We start from the raw sequence: 18,404 nt of genomic DNA on the forward strand, positions 1-18,404 counted from the left end.
CATTGTACAATAGAAACTCTTTCGACTAATGATTACACCCCTGTAGTGTGCACTGTGCAGATAGTGAGAAATCATTGCAGTCGACCTTAAGTCTCAATTAAGTGAGGCCGTCTTAATTTAGGGCAGTTTGGCTCATTTATTAAGCTACACATTTCATGAATGACATGTTCAAACGTGGTAACATCTGACAGAATATGGAGGAACATGATAGAAAACAAAACAACAAACCCATGTTGTGTTACAAACAAAGTGTGGTAGCCTACCAAAAAAGCCTCAATAACTTGGAGAGAGTAAGAGTAGGAGGTAAAAAAAACAAAAAAAAAAAACATTGGCAATTAAAATACAGTCATGAGTGCTTCATTTTCACGGACCATGTAACCAAAATACAGGTATCGGGTCTGTGTGAATGGTTCTCTGCTTTTTTGCAGGTAAATTCATTAATACTTCCATTAGAAGGGTTAGCTGACAATATCATGAAAACAATGCACACACTTCAATGTATGTGTGTTGTTGTGATTCTGGATGGCCAGACAGCCAGCAACAATGAGTATGGTTACATGTGTAACTGATGTGAAATGGCTAGCTAGTTAGTGGGGTGCGCGCTAATAACGTTTCAATCGGTGACGTCACTCGCTCTGAGACCTTAAAGTAGTTGTTCCCCTTACTCTGCAAGGGCTGTGGCTTTTGTGGAGCGATGGTACCGATGCTTCGTGGGTGGCGATGTGTGCAGAGGGTCCCTGGTTCGAGCCCAGGCAGGGGTGAGGAGAGGGACGGAAGTAATACTTGCACATGCACACAATAATGCGATTATTGTGGGTAGTTAGAATTAAACGCTTACGTTTAGGAAAAACGATGTCGCTAATAATTCTGTTTACATGGACACATCTGAAATCTGTCTACTCTAATAAATGCAGACAATCGACAATCAAAATAAACGTTATACCACAGCAAGCATGTTATTTTTGGGAAGCATATTTGATTCCGAGTTTGGACATATAAAACTACCAGAACGCATACATTCAGTTGTTCCGAAATCACTTCACTCGCAAAGATCAAATACACTGCTGGAACGCCGATTAAGCAGTTTACATGTTCTAATAATTTCAAAGATTGCTCAGAAAACCAGGTGTTTTATTAAGTGTATGTTTAGTTCGATTAAGATCAGCAGAGTAAGGTGTTTACGACTATTGCATAATCTCCCTACTTACGTAATCAGTTTAATATCGAATTATTAAAGTGCAGGTAAACATTCTCACATTTTTTTATTTTACTAGGCAAGTCAGTTATGAACAAATTCTAATTTACAATGACGGCCTACTGGGGAACTGCGTTGTTCAGGGGCAGAACGACAGATTTTACCTAGTCAACTCGGAGATTTGTTCCAACTCTCTATCCACTAGGCTACCCACCTAGTGACAAGGAGCTGCAACGTGGGGAATCGTAGGTGGCTAGTTTCAGCTAGTTTTATCTTGTTCTTGATACCATGTCTTGTTTTGACGTCTATGCTAATATGGCAAAAATTCTCTAGCTAGCAAACCAACAACTGTAACGATGTATTTGTGCAAATGTAGGAATTTTTTCAATAAACATTGGATACAAAATATACTTTATATGTTGTCAACAATCTGAGAGAACTTTGTCGGTTTTGTTGCTAAAAAAAACATCTCCCTAATTTGAAATGTAAACAGCCCAATGGTTTAACAACCATAAAAGGGATATACCTGTAAGAAAGTGGTAAATAAGGGTCTGTTTGAAAGGGGGTCATATATACATTGCCTTGTATTTTTGAAAGGTAATATACCACGTATTCTGTCTGAAATGGGTACTGGTATCAGATATACGAAAAAACAGACATAAAAAAGCAGCCATGGTAAATTTGTGGGAATCTGGTCTGTGTATCAAAAGGATATTATATCCCTTTCATACAGAGGTCCAAGTTACTTGCTAAAACAATGCAAGTACAACCAATACACAACTGTCTTTACACGAACCAGTCACTGATTAAAGCCAAATGGACCATCCTTATTTTTTACATTTTTTTAATTTATTTTTTATTTCACCTTTATTTAACAAGGTAGGCTAGTTGAGAACAAGTTCTCATTTACAACTGCGACCTGACCAAGATAAAGCAAAGCAGTGCAACAATAAACAACAGCACAGAGTTACACATAAACAAAAGTACAGTCAATAACACAATAGAAAAATCTATATACAATGTTTGCGAATGGAGTAAGGAGTAAGGCAATAAATAGGCCATAGTAGCGAAGTAATTACAATTTAGCAAATTACCACTGGAGTGATAAATGTGCAGATGATGATGTGCAAGTAGAAATACTGGTGTGCAAAAGAGCAACAAAAAGTAAATAAAAACAATATGGGGATGAGGTAGGTAGTTTGATGGGCTATTTACAGATGGGCTGTGTTCAGCTGCAGTGATCAGTAAGCTGCTCAGATAGCTGATGCTTAAAGTTTTTTTTAATTGCAATTTGTTCCAGTCATTGGCAGCAGAGAACTGGAAGGAAAGATGGCCAAAGAAGGTGTTGGCTTTGGGGATGACCAGTGAGATATACCTGCTGGAGCACGTGCTACGGGTGGGTGTTGTTATGGTGACCAGTGAGCTGAGATAAGGTGGAGCTTTACCTAGCAAAGACTTATAGATGACCTGGAGCCAGTGGGTCTGGCGACAAATATGTAGCGAGTGCCAGCCGACGAGAGCATACAGGTCCCAGTGGTGGGTGGTATATGGGGTTTGGTGACAAAACAGATGGCACTGTGATAGACTGCATCCAGTTTGCTGAGTAGAGTGTTGGAGGCTATTTTGTAAATGACATCGCCGAAGTCGAGGATCGGTAGAATAGTCAGTTTTACGAAGGTATGTTTGGCAGCATTAGTGAAGAAGGCTTTGTTGCGAAGTAGGAAGCCGATTCTAGATTTAATTTTGTATTGGAGATGCTTAATATGAGTCTGGAAGGAGAGTTTACAGTCTAACCAGAGACCTAGGTATTTGTAGTTGTCCACATATTCTAAGTCAGAACCGTCCAGAGTAGTGATGCTAGTCAGGAGGGAGGGTGCGGGCAGCAATTGGTTGAAGAGCATGCACTTAGTTTTACCAGCATTTAAAAGCAGTTGGAGGCCACTGAAGGAGTGTTGTATGGCATTGAAGCTCGTCTGGAGGCTTGTTAACAGTGTCCAAAGAAGGGCCAGATGTATGCAGAATGGTGTTGTCTGCGTCGAGGTGGATCAAGGAATCACCCGCAGCAAGAGCGACATCATTGATATATACAGAGAAAAGAGTCGGCCCGAGAATTGAACCCTGTGGTACCCCCATAGAGACTGCCAGAGGTCCGGACAACAGGCCCTCCGATTTGACACACTTAACTCTATCTGAGAAGTAGTTGGAGAACTAGGCAAGACAGTCATTAGAGAAACCAAGGCTGTTGAGTCTGCAAATAAGAAATACGGTGATTGGCAGAGTCGAAAGCCTTAGCCAGGTTGATGAAGATGGCTGCACAGTACCACAGTACTGTCTTTTATTGATGGCGGTTATGATATCGTTTAGTACCTTGAGTGTGACTGAGGTGCACCCATGACCAGCTCGGATACCGGAGTGCACAGCGGAAAAGGTACGGTGGGATTCGAAATGGTCAGTGATCTGTTTTGTTAACTTGGCTATCGAAGGCTTTAGAAAGGCAGGGCAGGATGGATATAGATATTTGGGTCTAGAGTGTCACCCCCTTTGAAGAGGGGGATGACCGCGGCAGCTTTCCAATCTTTGGGGATCTCGGACAATACGAAATAGAGGTTGAACAGACTAGTAATAGGTGTTGCGACAATGGCGGCGGATAATTTTAGAAAGAGAGGGTCCAGATTGTCTAGCCCAGCTGACTTGTACGGGTCTAGGTTTTGCAGCTCTTTCAGAATATCTGCTATCTGGATTTGGGTGAAGGAGAAGCAGGGGAGGCTTGGGCAAGTAGCTGCGGGGGGTGCGGAGCTGTTGGCCTGGGTTGGGGTAGCCAGGAGGAAAGCATGGCCAGCCGTAGAGAAATGCTTATTGAGATTCTCGATTATCGTGGATTTATCGGTGGTGACAGTGTTTCCTAGCCTCAGAGCAGTGGGCAGCTGGGAGGAGGTGCTCTTATTCTCCATGGACTTTACAGTGTCCCAAACTTTTTGGAGTTAGAGCTACAGGATGCAAATTTCTGTTTGAAAAAGCTAGCCTTTGCTTTCCTAACTGAATGTGTGTATTGGTTCCTGACTTCCCTGAAAAGTTGCATATCGCGGGGACTATTCGATGCTAGTGCAGTACGGCACAGGTTGTTTTTGTGCTGGTCAAGGGCAGTCAGGTCTGGAGTGAACCAAGTGCTATATCTGTTCTTCGTTCGAATTTTTTTGAATGGGGCATGCTTATTTAAGATGGTGAGGAAATTACTTTTAAAGAACAACTAGGAATCCTCGACTGACGGGATGAGGTCAATATCCTTCCAGGATACCCGGGCCAGGTCGATTAGAAAGGCTTGCTCGCAGAAGTGTTTTAGGGAGTGTTTGACAGTGATGAGGGGTGGTCGTTTGACCGCGGAACCATAACGGATGCATGCAATGAGGCAGTGATCCTGATTGAAAACAGCAGAGGTGTATTTGGAGGGCAAGTCAGGATGATATCTATGAGGGTGCCCATGTTTACGGATTTAGGGTTGTACCTGGTGGGTTCCTTGATAATTTGTTTGAGATTGAGGGCATCTAGCTTAGATTGTAGGACGGCCGGGGTGTTAAGCATATCCCAGTTTAGGTCACCCAACAGAACGAACTCTGAAGAAAGATGGGGGGCAATCAATTCACATATGGTGTCCAGGGCACAGCTGGGAGCTGAGGGGGGTCTATAACAGGCGGCAACAATGAGAGACTTATTTCTGGAGAGATTCATTTTTTAAATTAGAAGCTCGAACTGTTTGGGCATAGACCTGGAAAGTATGACAGAACTTTGCAGGCTATCTCTGCAGTAGATTGCAACTCATCCCCCTTTGGCAGTTCTATCTTGGTAATTTAAAGTATATTCAGGCCCAGTTTTGTTCTTAAAACAGAAATTATAATTAATTAATTCATCATTATAAAACACAAAAGTGCTACTGCAAAAAGTACTAATTTATCCATTTAAGTTTTCAACTTTTATTACTTCAACAGTTAAGCGCTCATTGTAGCAACACATTGGAACTTTGAAAGCCATTGATGATGTGTGCACAACATTGGCATGCACCTCACTAAATAGTTATTGACAAACAATCCATATATAATAGAAATATGGTATGTCCATTTGTACATCAAAATTCATTGTTTAGAAGCATACTTGCGCTGCCAATCTTTTAATTTCTTATTACAGTGATCTCCAACTAAACCAACACGAGGTGTCCCACTGGGCACAGATGTCAGTTCCATGTCTAGTTGTCAACTAACGTGAAATCAACAAAACATTTCGTAATGTCATTACATTTAGGTTAAAAGCTGGGTAAGAAAATTATGAAATTCCCTTATGTTATTTTGTGCAAATCCAATCAGTTTTCCACAGAGTCAATGTCCATAACATTGCCGCATTACAAACAGCATTGGTCATCTCTGCTCACACACGAGGTACAGTACACACTGGTTGAAAACACCACTTAAAAGAGTAGTGACTCAGTTGAGTGAGGAACTGAAGCGTTGCTCTATACGACTGAGATGTAGTCATGCTGGTATTGTGTGACTGACTGCTCACAGGTAAGGCAATTTTACTTGCTTCACGGACGCCACTCAAATAGGAACGTTTCTGTTGGTTTCCTGGAGAGAGAAAGACACAAAGAACGAAATGCATTGAAAATCTACTCTCACGGATATTATCTTTGCTGTGAAGACCTGGGCCTATATTCATAAAGTGTCTCAAGAGTAGGAGTACTGATCCAGGATGGGTTGTGCCTTTTAGAATAAGATTACATAGACTGAATACGATTACATGGACTGGTGGAACCTGATCCTAGATGCTGACACTTTATGAATATGGGCCCTGTAGTGTGATACATTGGGGTAGAATGATAAAATGAATCTTACCCCCCCTGCGGATGTCAAGGTCCTCTGCAAGTTTGTTAAGCACAGAGGAGTAGCCCTCTGCCATCAGTGTGTGGTCCTGAGAACTGGGCAAAGAACTCATTGTGGTCTGTTAGGTTCTAATTATAGAGTGAATGACTCCACGGACACCAGGAAAGCTTAACCAAGTTTAATTCTTCCCAAAGGGTCAATAAAGCTGGATTCAGACAAACAACATTTCACACAAGCACTGATATTTAACCCTTTCTCCTAGGCTGAGTCTCCTCCTCCACAACGGAACAGCCAATGCATCTCTGTTGCTAGACAGAACCTCAGTTATATCTGTTCTTCCTCACTTCATCTAACCTGACCTCTACCCCAAAGTGCTCACTCCTCCCCAACTCAAGGCTGTCATGACGAGTTTCAGAAGAAAGTGCTTTGTTTCTGGCCATTTTGACCCTGTAATCGAACCCACAAATGCTGATGCTCCTGATACTCAACTAGTCTAAAGAAGGCCAGTTGTATTGCTTCTTTAATCAGAACAACAGTTTTCAGCTGTGCTAACATAATTGCAAAAGGGTTTTCTAATGATCAATTAGCTAATCCAAGTTTACCATTTTAAAAGGCTAACACAACATGCCATTGGAACACAGGAGTGATGGTTGCTGATAATGGGCCTCTGTACGCCTATGTAGATATTCCATAAAAAAATCAGGCGTTTCCAGCTACAATAGTCATTTACAACATTAACCAATGTCTACACTGTATTTCTGATCAATTTGATATTATTTTAATGCACAGAAAATGTGCTTTTCTTTCAAAAACAAGGACATTTCTAAGTGACCCCAAACTTTTGAACGGTAGTGTACATATCTCCCTGACATATTACATCACTTTTGCAGCAGCATACTAGACATATTTATGGTCTCACCATTGTTGTTCTGTGCTCACTTGAACAGGAAGTTGGCATGGCAGTCTTTCTTCTGGGCAAACTTCTCAATTACTTTGTCATAAAAGTCTGGCATTCTCTGGATGAAGTCATGCTGGATTGGCAGCATGGCCAATGCATTTAACCTTTTCTGGCCCATGGAGTTGCGTATGAAGGTTTTTATCCTTTTAAGGGTGGAAAAGTTTCTCTCTGACTTGGCGGTTGTCATCGGAGTGGTGATGATGATTTTGAGAAGAGACACCGTCTTAGACAAGGCCTCCTGCAGGTTGTTCTCGTAGAGTGATTTCAATTAAAGAAAGTGCTGTCTTTCCAGTGTACAGCTCAGGATGCTGGTAGACAGTGAACAGCTCCCTTTTCAACTTCTCCTGGTTGCTCACAGGCCATAGCTTGGTACAGTAGCACACTGGAGATCTGCGGTCGGAAAGGAATCCTTTAGTAGCGTTTGGACACCACGTACATTACCACTCATCACCACTGCCCTGTCGTAGGTTTGTGCAGTCAGCTTCTCCTTGACATTCAGTGGCGCTAGGACTTGTTTGATCGTGCTGGAGAGGCCAACACCAGTTTTGTGTTTCACCTCTACAAAAACCTCTCACACACTGTTGTCTGGTAACATGTAGCGCAGCACTATTACCATCTATGATTTACAGGAGACATCAGTGGTCTCGTCTGCCTGTACAGATGCAAAAGGAGTCTCAGACACCTCAGCTATAGCTTCTATATACACTTCAAACATACAATCCAAAAGTTAATTTTGGATCGTGCTTGATGTACCCTTAAAAATGGGTTGGTTGTCATAATGCCTTTGTAGCCTGTAATCTCCTTCACGCATGGTCTCAAAAATACACCTGAAAACGCCTGGGTTCAAGGAGTCGGCCGACTCGTCATGGCCCCACAGTGCTGTCTCACAATTGCCACACAATTTAATGCATGCTATAATTCTGGCAAGCACGTACCTATTCTCCTCCATTTGTTGGTTGTGAAGGTCGATGGCTCATCTATATTTTTAGCTGAGCCACAACGTTTGATTTCCCCAGTAATCCCAGTTTAACAGCATTGTGTATATGTGATGCACAATTCTCATGTTTTGATACCCTTTCAAACACGTATTAAATCCTTAAACCCAGACTTAGACAACACACAGGTAGCCTAGTGGTTAGAGCGTTGGGCCAGTAACTGAAAGGTTGTTAGATTGAATCTCCGAGCTGACGAGGTAAAAATCTGCCGTTCTGCCCTTGAGCAAAGCAGTTAACCCACTGTTCACTAGGGGCTGTGGATGTGGATTTAAGACAGCCCCCTGCACCTCTCTGATTCAGAAGACACATTTCAGCTGAAGGCATTCAGTTGTACAACTGACTAGGTATCCACTGAATAGCAGGAAGGGGATGCAAAATAGTGATTGCTCTGAGATGCTTGCAGTTAGCCACCTTCCAAACCACTCATTGTTGTATTTGCAATTTCTTACTTGTTGTGTAATGTTTATGGCAAATGAGCACCGAGACATTTTATCTATAATTTATCTTCATATGACAAGGATTGAAAAGGATTTGCCAGTAGTTTGTCGACTTGATTCATGATGATGACTGCTAGCTTGCTAGCTAAGATTATGAAAGTATGATGTTGACATGATCAGTCCAATCAAAGCTACTGTAGATTTAAAATGATGTAATTTTATCTGTGGCCAATGACCTTGAGCCTTCTTGGATGGGCACTTCTAATGTAACTCTATGGCAGGACCGAAGGGGCTGGAGTTTTCGAGCTCTCCCTGTAGATTTTGCGGCGATTTTGTGTCCCCATGAGTGACAGAACACTGAGCCAATCACAGCGCAACTAGAGAACATTACCAACCTCTATTTCCGCTGGCTGCCCCACCACCACTCATCTAGGATGAAACACCGGCATTTTGGAGCTGCCTTACTCAAAAAAGCAAAAAAGAGACCATGTTTTTTTTACATTGTTTGCAAACTGATATGTGACACGTATTAACGCCATAATAACAAGCAACTTTTTATTTTGCAAAACAGGTGGGGCTCTGCCTTGTCTACAAATCCAAACATGGTGGTGGAAAATTGTGTTTTATTAAGAAACAGTACTTTAACATATACAATCTATGGACAGTACACATATTTTTCCAGTTTTTTTCTGACGGCCACCATTAAAGCTAGTTAAGGAGGTAAATGATGCCCTTGCAACCTGAATTGAGGATGCTTTATGCACAAGACCGGTCCACGGCGGACACGAGTGTATTCCCACAGATAGAACGATGAGAAGATATTTCACCAGATGTATAAATGTGAAGCATCTGCTTGGCATCTCCACTCACTACCAAATATGGTAGTGAGAGGAAACCCACTGGCTCTGGTGCCAGACCGATAAGCAAGATGCACAACGCGGAGTGGGAAGCCAGAGTGGAGTGGCCTGTGGGGAAAATGGCGACTCTGCTTGAATCTGAAAGTGCGGCAAGTGAAGTGTGTGATAATTAATGGAAAATAATTTGTAGTAGAAGATGAGGACCGGTCCAATAATGCATTTCTTATTGGGCTGTGTTTTTTGGACAAGGAGATTAATATGGGAAATCCATTTGTAATATCGAGGACTGTGAAGAAAGCAATCGGAAAGGTGGTTTCAATCAAGGTGACTAGAAGCGGCCTTGTTTTGGTTAATTGTGTTGATGAAGAACGGAAGAAGCGTTTACCTTTAGTGTACCTTAAATTCTAAATAAATCACGGACAGTGTCACCAGCAAAGCACCCCCACACCATCACACCTCCTCCTCCATGCTTCACGGTGGTAACTACACATGCAGAGATCATCCGTTCACCTACTCTCCGTCTCACAAAGACACGGCAGTTGGAACCAAAGATCTCACATTTGGACTCATCAGACCAAAGGACAGATTTCCACCGGTCTAATGTCCATTTGTCGTGTTTCTTGGCCCAAGCAAGTCTCTTCTTATTGGCGTCCTTTAGTAGCAATTTCACCACGAAGGCCTGATTCATGCAGTCTCTTCTGAACAGTTTATGTTGAGATGTGTCTGTTACATGAACTCTGTGAAAAACATTTTGGGCTGCAATTTCAGAGGCTGGTACCTCTAATGAACTTATCCTCTGCAACAGAGGTAACTCTGGGTCTTTCTTTCCTGTGGCGGTCCTCATGAGAGCCAGTTTCATTATAGTGCTTGGTGGTTTTTGTGACTGCACATGAAGAAACTTTCAAAGTTCTTAAAATGTTCCGCATTGACTGACCTTCATGTCTTAAAGTAATGATGGACTGTCGTTAAGCTTTGCTTATTTGAGCTGTTCTTGCCATTATTGGACTCAGCCTTTTACCAAATAGGGCTATCTTCTGTATACCACCCCTACCTTGTCACAACACAACTGATCAGCTCAAACGCATTAAGAAGGAAAAAAATTCCACAAATTCACTTTGAACAAGGCACACCTGTTAATTGAAATGCATTCCAGGCGACTACCTCATGAAGCTGGTTGCGAGAATGCCAAGAGTGTGCAAAGCTGTCATCAAGGCAAAGGGTGGCTACTTTGAAACTTTTTTGGTTACTACATGATTCCATATGTGTTATTTCATAGTTTTGATGTCTTCATTATTATTCTACAATGTAGAAAATGGGAAAAATAAATAAAACCCCTTGAATGAGTAGGTGTGTTCAAACTTTTGACTGGTACCGTAGATGATGAGTATCTTAGTCAGAAAATCCCAGCAGTGGTCAGTGCACATCGCCTGATCCGTATGGTAAATAGAAGGAAGGAGAAAAGCCTGTCGATGTTATTGTTGTTTGAGAAGACTCTACCTGAATATATAAAACTTGGATATGTGAGGTATGCGGTGAGAGAATGTGTGTCCAAACCATGACAGTGTGGAAATTGTAAAGGATACGGTCACGTATCAAATGTTTGCAGACGAGAGAAGTATAATATTGAAGAATCTGTGAATGGAAAATGTTGCAACTGTGGTAGGGATCATACTCCAGACTTCCTTGAGTGCCCTGTTAGGGTGAAGGAGGTTCAGGTTTCAAATATCAGTGCTGCGCAGAGGATCTCCTATATGGAGGAGGTGAAGAGAGTCAAAGGGGAAAGAGGCAACAGTGTTGAAGATATGGCGGTGGACGCATTGCAATCAGTTGCTAGTGTTTTAAGTCAATCACGTTATCTGGATACACTCATTGTGAAGAAGGTGGATTTTTGTGGCATTTATAGCCACGGTGATTAATTCTACAGCACAAGTGTCTAAGAAGTCAAATAAGCTGGATATCATTATATCTGCAACTGAGACGTTTTTGGTGCTCCAAGACTTCAAGGCAGAAACACTACAAGGACTTTTTTAGCTAGGAAATGTCCCGCCCTCACAGGAGGCTTCTGAACCTGTGTTGGGACCTGATTCAAAAAAAATGTTTTACAGAAAAGCAGGTTCATTTTGTTTTTGTTATTATTTATACTTTTTTTGGTAGTTAGTATGAGCTTTTATTTTTACCCAAATGTTTTATTTTTGCGGACGGATCCTTATTACCCACCCGCACAGTTGGTGGCAGACTGCACATTTGATTGTTACGCCATTATACCATAGAAGAAGAACAAGAAGCTGCTCACTGGCTGGCAGTGGAAGAAAATGGAACGAGATGGGTTTTAGCCGACATTCTGCACATTTTCTCATCGATTAAACATTTGATCTCAATATAATCTGTTATGGACAGAGTGGACTATGTTTTGTAGACTTTACCCTTTTCAAAATAAAAAAACCGCGTTGTTTAGAACGAGTGCAAAGGCGAATAGTTATTGCACAAGCGCACTTCACAAAGGAGGCGTTCCCTAATGGCAATATGCAGATGATGCCAAAACGCGCCAATAGGATCTCGCTAGCTCGTGCTTAGCTCTACCCATTATAACTAGTTTGTTCCCATTGGAAACGACAGGCTATGGTCTATCTTGGTTTAGTTATACAAATCTTTGGTATTACCGGCTGGGCACATCAATCCTAGATGATAGTGCAGATCTAGCGGCTACTATCGGCTTTAATATGAAAACACAGGGACATTATAGCACAGATAGAACAATGAGGTTTAGTTATAAAACATATTTGATTATAGTAATAGAGATTGCCAACATGAAGCTAACCTGCTGCCCAATTGATCATTAATCAGCTGTCCACAACTAAGATATGCGTGCAATTTGGATATATACTCACTAACCTGCATCTGTCATCATTGCTGACTGTGCTCTCTTTCCGATTCAGGGTTTATTAATTTGTTTGAGACGATTGTAAGAATTAATTGTTATCAATCTGCCTTTGTTGTCGTTATTCTGTCAAGGAAATAATGCCGAATGCTGTCACCAAAAACCCACTTCCGGTGTGTCAGAATGGGAAAAGTAGGCGTTTCGAGATGTGGTATTTTCTGTTTGTGGTAGTAGGGAGATAACCATAGTAACGCATACAGGCGCACATAGGTAGGTCTGAGGCCAACACAGAAGTAGGTGTTTTTGTGAGAGGCATCGACTATAGTTATTTTCTTCCATGTATTTGTAATGTTTGTTATGTTAACTAACTGAAAACCTTCAGTTGTACATGCGGAACTCTTTTTTTGCACAAACGCGTTTGCAATGCTTGCATCGGAGGCTGAAATGACTAAAAGTTATTTAACAACTTCAACTGGATCGAAAGCCAAAGTGCATCGAAGAAAACCTGCGATCCCAGTTATCAAACATATAGCAAAAGACAATGATCAAGAGAAACAGGAGGTAAGTTATTTATATTTTTCTACTTTGACTAGTTTTAAACTACTTTGTCATACATTTCAAATAAAGGTTAACTTTGTCTTATGAATTTGGATTCATGTGAATTTATCAAATGCATTCATGTGTTTTTTCAGATTCTCACTAAACCTATTGAACTCAGTCGTGTGATACATTTTCTTGAGGATCCTTTAGCAGTATGTGATAAATATTTGTCAACAAAATCATTAAACTATTACTAGGTTAGTAACAAAATCATAAACTACGTTATTCATTCAATGGAAATGCCAAATGCTAATCAAACATTTCTATCTCTGCTTCAGGCTACTTTGAAAGAGAGACAGATTTTTGCTTTGAAGAAAGTAGTGAAGAGACGTCAAAAAGGCTTTGTATCCTTCTTACCTGACTTTTTCTTGACTTCAGTGGGTTGATTGATTATTTTCTTGTTCAGAACTAATTGTGCCAAGGTGTAAACTCTTCTAACTCATATCCCCTAATGATGTTTTGGAAATAGATAAGCCTATGTTGTTAGGCAGTGTCATGTCCTCCGAGGACCAAATGTAGACACATTGAATTCCCTCGATCCCAATTACCAGCTAATTATTTTGGGGTTCAGCGTTTTTATTGCCCAGAAATAATTATAGTTATGAGATATTGCATCTCTCCATGGGGTATTTTTAGAGACCATTATTTCCATAGTTAAGCTACTTCTTCACATGCTTATTAGTCCTTAAAATACATTTTTCAAGCTTTTGAAAGAGCTGGCTGATGTTTTTAAGATTTTATATATCTGTGCTGAGAAGTCCAAAGATCACCCTGAATATACTTCAGTGCTATGTGACTTACTGAAGATTTGTAGGTAAGTTGTTGTTGCTTGTTCAATCGGTTGTTCTTGCTTATTCAAACCAAATACAAGCTTACAGACTGTAACTTGTATTACTTAGGCTTCCTTTTCTAAAGGAAAAGACCTCTGATGAAGTGACCTACGCACAGACTGTCAAAGAATCACTCTCTCAGATGGGTACGTAACGCATGCAGTACTGCTGTGGTCATACAAGCATCTATGGTCATCCAAATGTGATAACAATTTATTTTATGTTTGCAGGGTTCCTGATGAGGGTGCCAAACGCTGATGTGAGGAACCAAATCTGCCACTCTATTATATCCGTGTACAGCTCTGTGACATCAAAACACAGTGTGGATGGTATGGACAGTCTTTCAAAGCCTGCAGCTGTCTCAAAGCCAGCTGTTCCCTCTCACAGATTCTCTAAACATTCAATGAGTGAGCTATTTTAAATGATATTGAGGTTGTGTTCGTTGTAAGACATTCACCTGTCTGAAATGCTGTACCACTTCACAGAAATATGCTTATTATCTTCTGTTGTAATATCCTATTTTCTGTAGGACTCCACCCTACAAGCCTAGGTTATAGGGTGCAGCTGTTGGAGAAGAGTGGGCTGGCTGAGACGCTGGTCCTGTCCATGGCCCTCCTGGAGAACCAGCCTGCAGTCAAGCTCCATGTCCTACAGACTCTTCAGATGCTCTCCAGCTCCTCTGGTAAATAACAATTCAAACATGAATTGCTATAAAGGACTGGTGAATTCGTTTCTGTATGAATTAGTTTCTGTATGTTTCCCAAATGGCATAGTCTCAGAAATCCCAGACCTAGGGAAAGTCAGAACATTGGTAGTGTGGGACCCTAATTCCCTTTATAGTGCACTACTTTGGATCAGAGCCCTTTATCCTTCATCAGAGAAAGTAGCTCTTGAGATAATGTAGCTCTTTAAAGAAGGACCAATCATAGCAGTAACTTACAGTTTACCTCTGTCAATGTCAAGGAGTCATTCTCTATTTATTCCACCTCCTACAGTCACATGTATGTTTTGTACACAGATGTGAACTGTAGCCTAATATTAAAGGCACAGGGGGCACAGCAGATCTGTTTCCATATGAATGAGCCAGACCCATCAGGGCAAGTCCTGTTCCGCTCCTCGGAGATCCTATGGAACTTGCTGGAGAGAGGTTGCAAAGAAGAGGTTACAGCTCAACTCAGCAACATGGACTGTATTATGTATGTGACTTTTACCTACATTTTTTAAGAGCTCATTCACATTCTGCATGAGTGAGTGCAATAAACAGTTCTCACATTGAAGAAGTGTTTACAACCATTACAAATTAACTGTGTAATATGTGAAGGGAAATGAAGTACTAATGATTATTATTGTCTCAAACATAGGGCTCTGAAAGAGGCATTTTTGCACCAGCTGCTGAATGGCTTTCGACATTATGACCTCCAACTCAGGAATGATCTACTGGTGATCACAACTCTCATAGCTGAAAACCCCAAATCTCCACTCATTGTAAGCAAATTGTATTACTAAATCAAAGCAGGAAGTAAATCACAGGAATGTCATCAATTGTCAATAATCATACCACACTTCAAGCATCACATGTTATTGATATTTGTTTGTCTCATCAGTGGTTGTCCTCATTTACAGGAGAGTTTATTTGCCAAGCAGCTCGTTCTTTTTGTTACATTTCCAGAACGTAAGCCTCTTTTTGCCTCATATATATATAAATTATGATGTGTTTGTAAGTAGTGATAATTTATGCATTATAAAGTAAATCTGTTACATGTTATCTTCCAAATGAAGTTGAATGGTCATGAACTATTTTGATATTATTTTTCTTTGTATCCAAGTCAAGAGTCACAACCCGTTGGTCCGCAACCTCAAGCTATCCTATAACAATGAAGATTTTGAGATGAAAAGGTTGCTACTAAATCTGGTTGTTGTCATGTCAAAAGACTTATCTGCTCTGCAGGTGAATTAGTATTTTACTTCCGTATTGTGAACGATCGATTAGCTGCATTATTTAACGTTAGTGTGCCATTGATAGTCTGAAAAACATTCCAGAGTACATACAATTTATTAATACTTTCTGACGCGTTATAAACTGTAACTTCATACATGGTGTTTGTGTCTACCAGCTGTTCAAAGAGGGCCATGTTGTCCTGGCCCTGCTCCACCTAGTGAAGCCCACTGCTGCTCCTCCAGAAGGCCAGTCAGGGCCACGCAACTGGAACACTGTCCAGCAGGAGGAGCTGCAGCTGCAGGCTCTGGCCACTCTGGCCACCGTGGCTCCACTGATGCTGGATGACTACATGACCTGCCAGGGAAACACCTGCCTTCTGCTGCTGCTGGAGTGGTGCACTGAGCGAGGTGAGGAGAGGGGACACACTGGGAACTTACCACGAACTTGGACAGGAGTTGAACAGAAGTAGTGGTGTGTAGACAATGTTAGTTGCAGATGGACTTCTCCAAAGCAATGTTCTTAATTTCATATATTTGGCTTGTATGGTGGGAGTAATTCAGAGACTGGTACCTCACACATTTGTTTGGCCACTTATGATGACTTAGCGATGAATTTAATGGAACTTGAAATTGGTCACTTGGTTTGATCTGCAACTATTGTTTGTATCACATCATTGTTTATGCCCAACAGATGCCTACTTTGGACAGGGCCATAGTTTCCATGGCACTGGAGGGAGGGGCAGTAAGAAGGCTCAGATGCGTTACTGTGTGAGGCTGCTGAGATCCATGGCGTCCCTAGGCAACGAAGCAATCAACCAGGACCTCTTTGATCAAGGAGCCATCAGCCAGCTGCTTGGTAATGACAGGCGGAACCTCCCCTTTTGGAATATTACAGCTATTATGGATATTTAGATTTTGATTTCAAATGCAAGCCTCACAAAGGATCAGTGTTTTTCCATAATATTGAGCACAACTTTCCCAGTGATCATTATGCAGATGGAGGAGAGTCCTGAGGAGGAGGATGTTATTACCTTGGAGATCAAGGCTGACATTCAGCTGATTCTGTCAGCACTCTGCGAGAACAATCCACACAGAAAGGTAAAACTAAGATCAAGAACCTTGATTACAGCGGGGTCTGTGAAGAGACACAAAAAGGTACAGACACACGCATACATGCACAAGCGCTAGCACACGCACTCTACACACACATACATTTTAATATTGTTGTATGGTGGTATTATAGATCTGTAGTGGTGTAATAATGTTATATGATATACTGTTTTATCTTTTGTTTAAATGTAATGTAAGTGCCTTAGTGTGTTTGGACCCCAGGAAGAATAGCTGCTGCCTTGGCAGCAGGTAATGGGTATCCCTAATATATACAAATACAACATCTTCAAAGAGGATATTGGAGAATGATGTGTTACTCACCCTCATAACAGCAGTTAAAAAGCCTCAATGCGCTATGATGTTTTCGCTTTCATTGAAATTAAATGGAGACTAACATGGATATAACTCCACGCTATTATATGCCTCAGGAATTGTTTGGATCGGAGGGAGTTGAGATGACGGTGCATTTCCTCAAGATGAGCACGGAGAAGTTCTACAGTGGGCTGGGACACAACAAACTCATCCTCTCCACCGTGGATTGTGTCTGGTCAGTTCACTTACCAATACATCGGTTTACTTCTTCCATCTGCGACTCTTGTACTGTATGTTCTCATTTGTGGGCTATTGTTTTACTGCAGGTCCTGTATCGTTGGATGCTACACCACAGAAGATGTATTTTTGGAAAAAGAAGGCATTTTCCTTCTGCTTGACTTGCTTCATGTAAGTACACTATTTGGTGTGGCATCCTTAGGTGTAGCTCAAGCAGTACTTTTTCTGCTGTACCATGTTGAATTTCTGAACCCATCTTACCTGCAGTCGAGCCCTAGGAACATGCAGAACGTGGTCCTTGGAACCCTGCTGGAGCTGTGTGATAACCCCAAGACGATGTCTCACATCCTGGCCTGGCGAGGGCAGAAGAGCCTGACTACCCCGGGGCTACTCTTACAGCTCTGGAGGCAGGAAGAGGCAGAGCTGGGGGTGAGCAGAGACCTCTATGGAAGGATCTCAGGTGGGTCCATGGTATCACTCAAATTAAGTGGGATTACTGCTGTTAACAATCACACGATGACAGTGAAATGCTATGCAGTGAGGTCAATACTCTTTGACGAGTACAGTAAATGTTGCCTCTGTTTCTGTCTGTTTCATAATGGAGTTACAGTAACATCCTACTACTAAAGCTAGAAATGGTTTTTCTTTTCTATTTTATGGCTAGATCCCAAGAAGCCTATTCTGTGTTATTACCAAGAGGAGAAGGATTCCCAGGTATCACCGCCTGCTAACAGGCCTAGTGCTGCAGTGATGGATGTGTCTGAGAACCTTCGCTCCAAGATCTACTCTGTCTTCTGTAAACTTGGTAAAGGACAATTGACTACTATTTTCAAGGGACGGATTAAATCAAATCAAACTTTATTTGTCACAGGTTGCCAAATACAACATGTGTAGTAGACCTTACTGTGAAATGCTTACTTAAAATCCCTTAACCAACAGTGCAGTTCAAGAAGAGTTAAGAAAATATTTACCAAATAAACTAAAGTAAAAAATAATAGAAAGTAACACAATAAAATAACAATAATGAGGCTGTATACAGGGGGTACCGAGTCAGTATGCGGGGGTACAGGTTAGTCGAGGTAATTTGTACATGTAGGTAGGGGTGAAGTAACTGTGCATAGATAATAAACAGTGAGTAGCAGCAGTGTACAAAACAAATGGAGAAGGGGGGTGTCCATGTAAATAGTCC

At 41.4% G+C, this 18,404-nt stretch overlaps 1 protein-coding gene and 1 long non-coding RNA gene across 5 annotated transcripts in view; one reads left to right on the top strand and one right to left on the bottom strand.

Moving 5' to 3' along the window:
- cfap69 (cilia and flagella associated protein 69) overlaps positions 1-18,404 on the top strand; it is a 35,019-nt gene that overhangs the window by 14,508 nt on the left and 2,107 nt on the right. Inside the window, exons 1-18 of one of the 4 annotated variants that reach the window (XM_029734933.1) lie at positions 10,626-12,749; positions 12,881-12,940; positions 13,067-13,132; positions 13,493-13,602; positions 13,688-13,764; positions 13,849-14,025; positions 14,148-14,300; positions 14,637-14,814; positions 14,980-15,103; positions 15,242-15,290; positions 15,445-15,566; positions 15,733-15,964; positions 16,248-16,412; positions 16,539-16,654; positions 17,095-17,213; positions 17,305-17,386; positions 17,483-17,675; positions 17,880-18,020. In XM_029734933.1, coding sequence (XP_029590793.1) covers positions 12,612-12,749; positions 12,881-12,940; positions 13,067-13,132; positions 13,493-13,602; positions 13,688-13,764; positions 13,849-14,025; positions 14,148-14,300; positions 14,637-14,814; positions 14,980-15,103; positions 15,242-15,290; positions 15,445-15,566; positions 15,733-15,964; positions 16,248-16,412; positions 16,539-16,654; positions 17,095-17,213; positions 17,305-17,386; positions 17,483-17,675; positions 17,880-18,020 — 2,302 coding nt within the window. In that variant the 5' untranslated portion in view covers positions 10,626-12,611. Of the gene's footprint in view, positions 1-10,625; positions 12,750-12,880; positions 12,941-13,066; positions 13,133-13,492; positions 13,603-13,687; positions 13,765-13,848; positions 14,026-14,147; positions 14,301-14,636; positions 14,815-14,979; positions 15,104-15,241; positions 15,291-15,444; positions 15,567-15,732; positions 15,965-16,247; positions 16,413-16,538; positions 16,655-17,094; positions 17,214-17,304; positions 17,387-17,482; positions 17,676-17,879; positions 18,021-18,404 lie in introns of those variants that run through there. The other 3 variants (XM_029734935.1, XM_029734934.1, XM_029734937.1) reach the window with 3 other exon arrangements.
- LOC115175591 (uncharacterized) lies at positions 5,140-6,362 on the bottom strand. Its single transcript, XR_003872063.1, has 2 exons — positions 6,076-6,362; positions 5,140-5,808 (listed from the first exon to the last, which is right to left on the bottom strand). It is a non-coding gene; the product is annotated as an uncharacterized LOC115175591 (long non-coding RNA).

Source organism: Salmo trutta, chromosome 36, assembly GCF_901001165.1.
Source record: "Salmo trutta chromosome 36, fSalTru1.1, whole genome shotgun sequence".
Lineage (NCBI taxonomy): Eukaryota > Metazoa > Chordata > Actinopteri > Salmoniformes > Salmonidae > Salmo > Salmo trutta.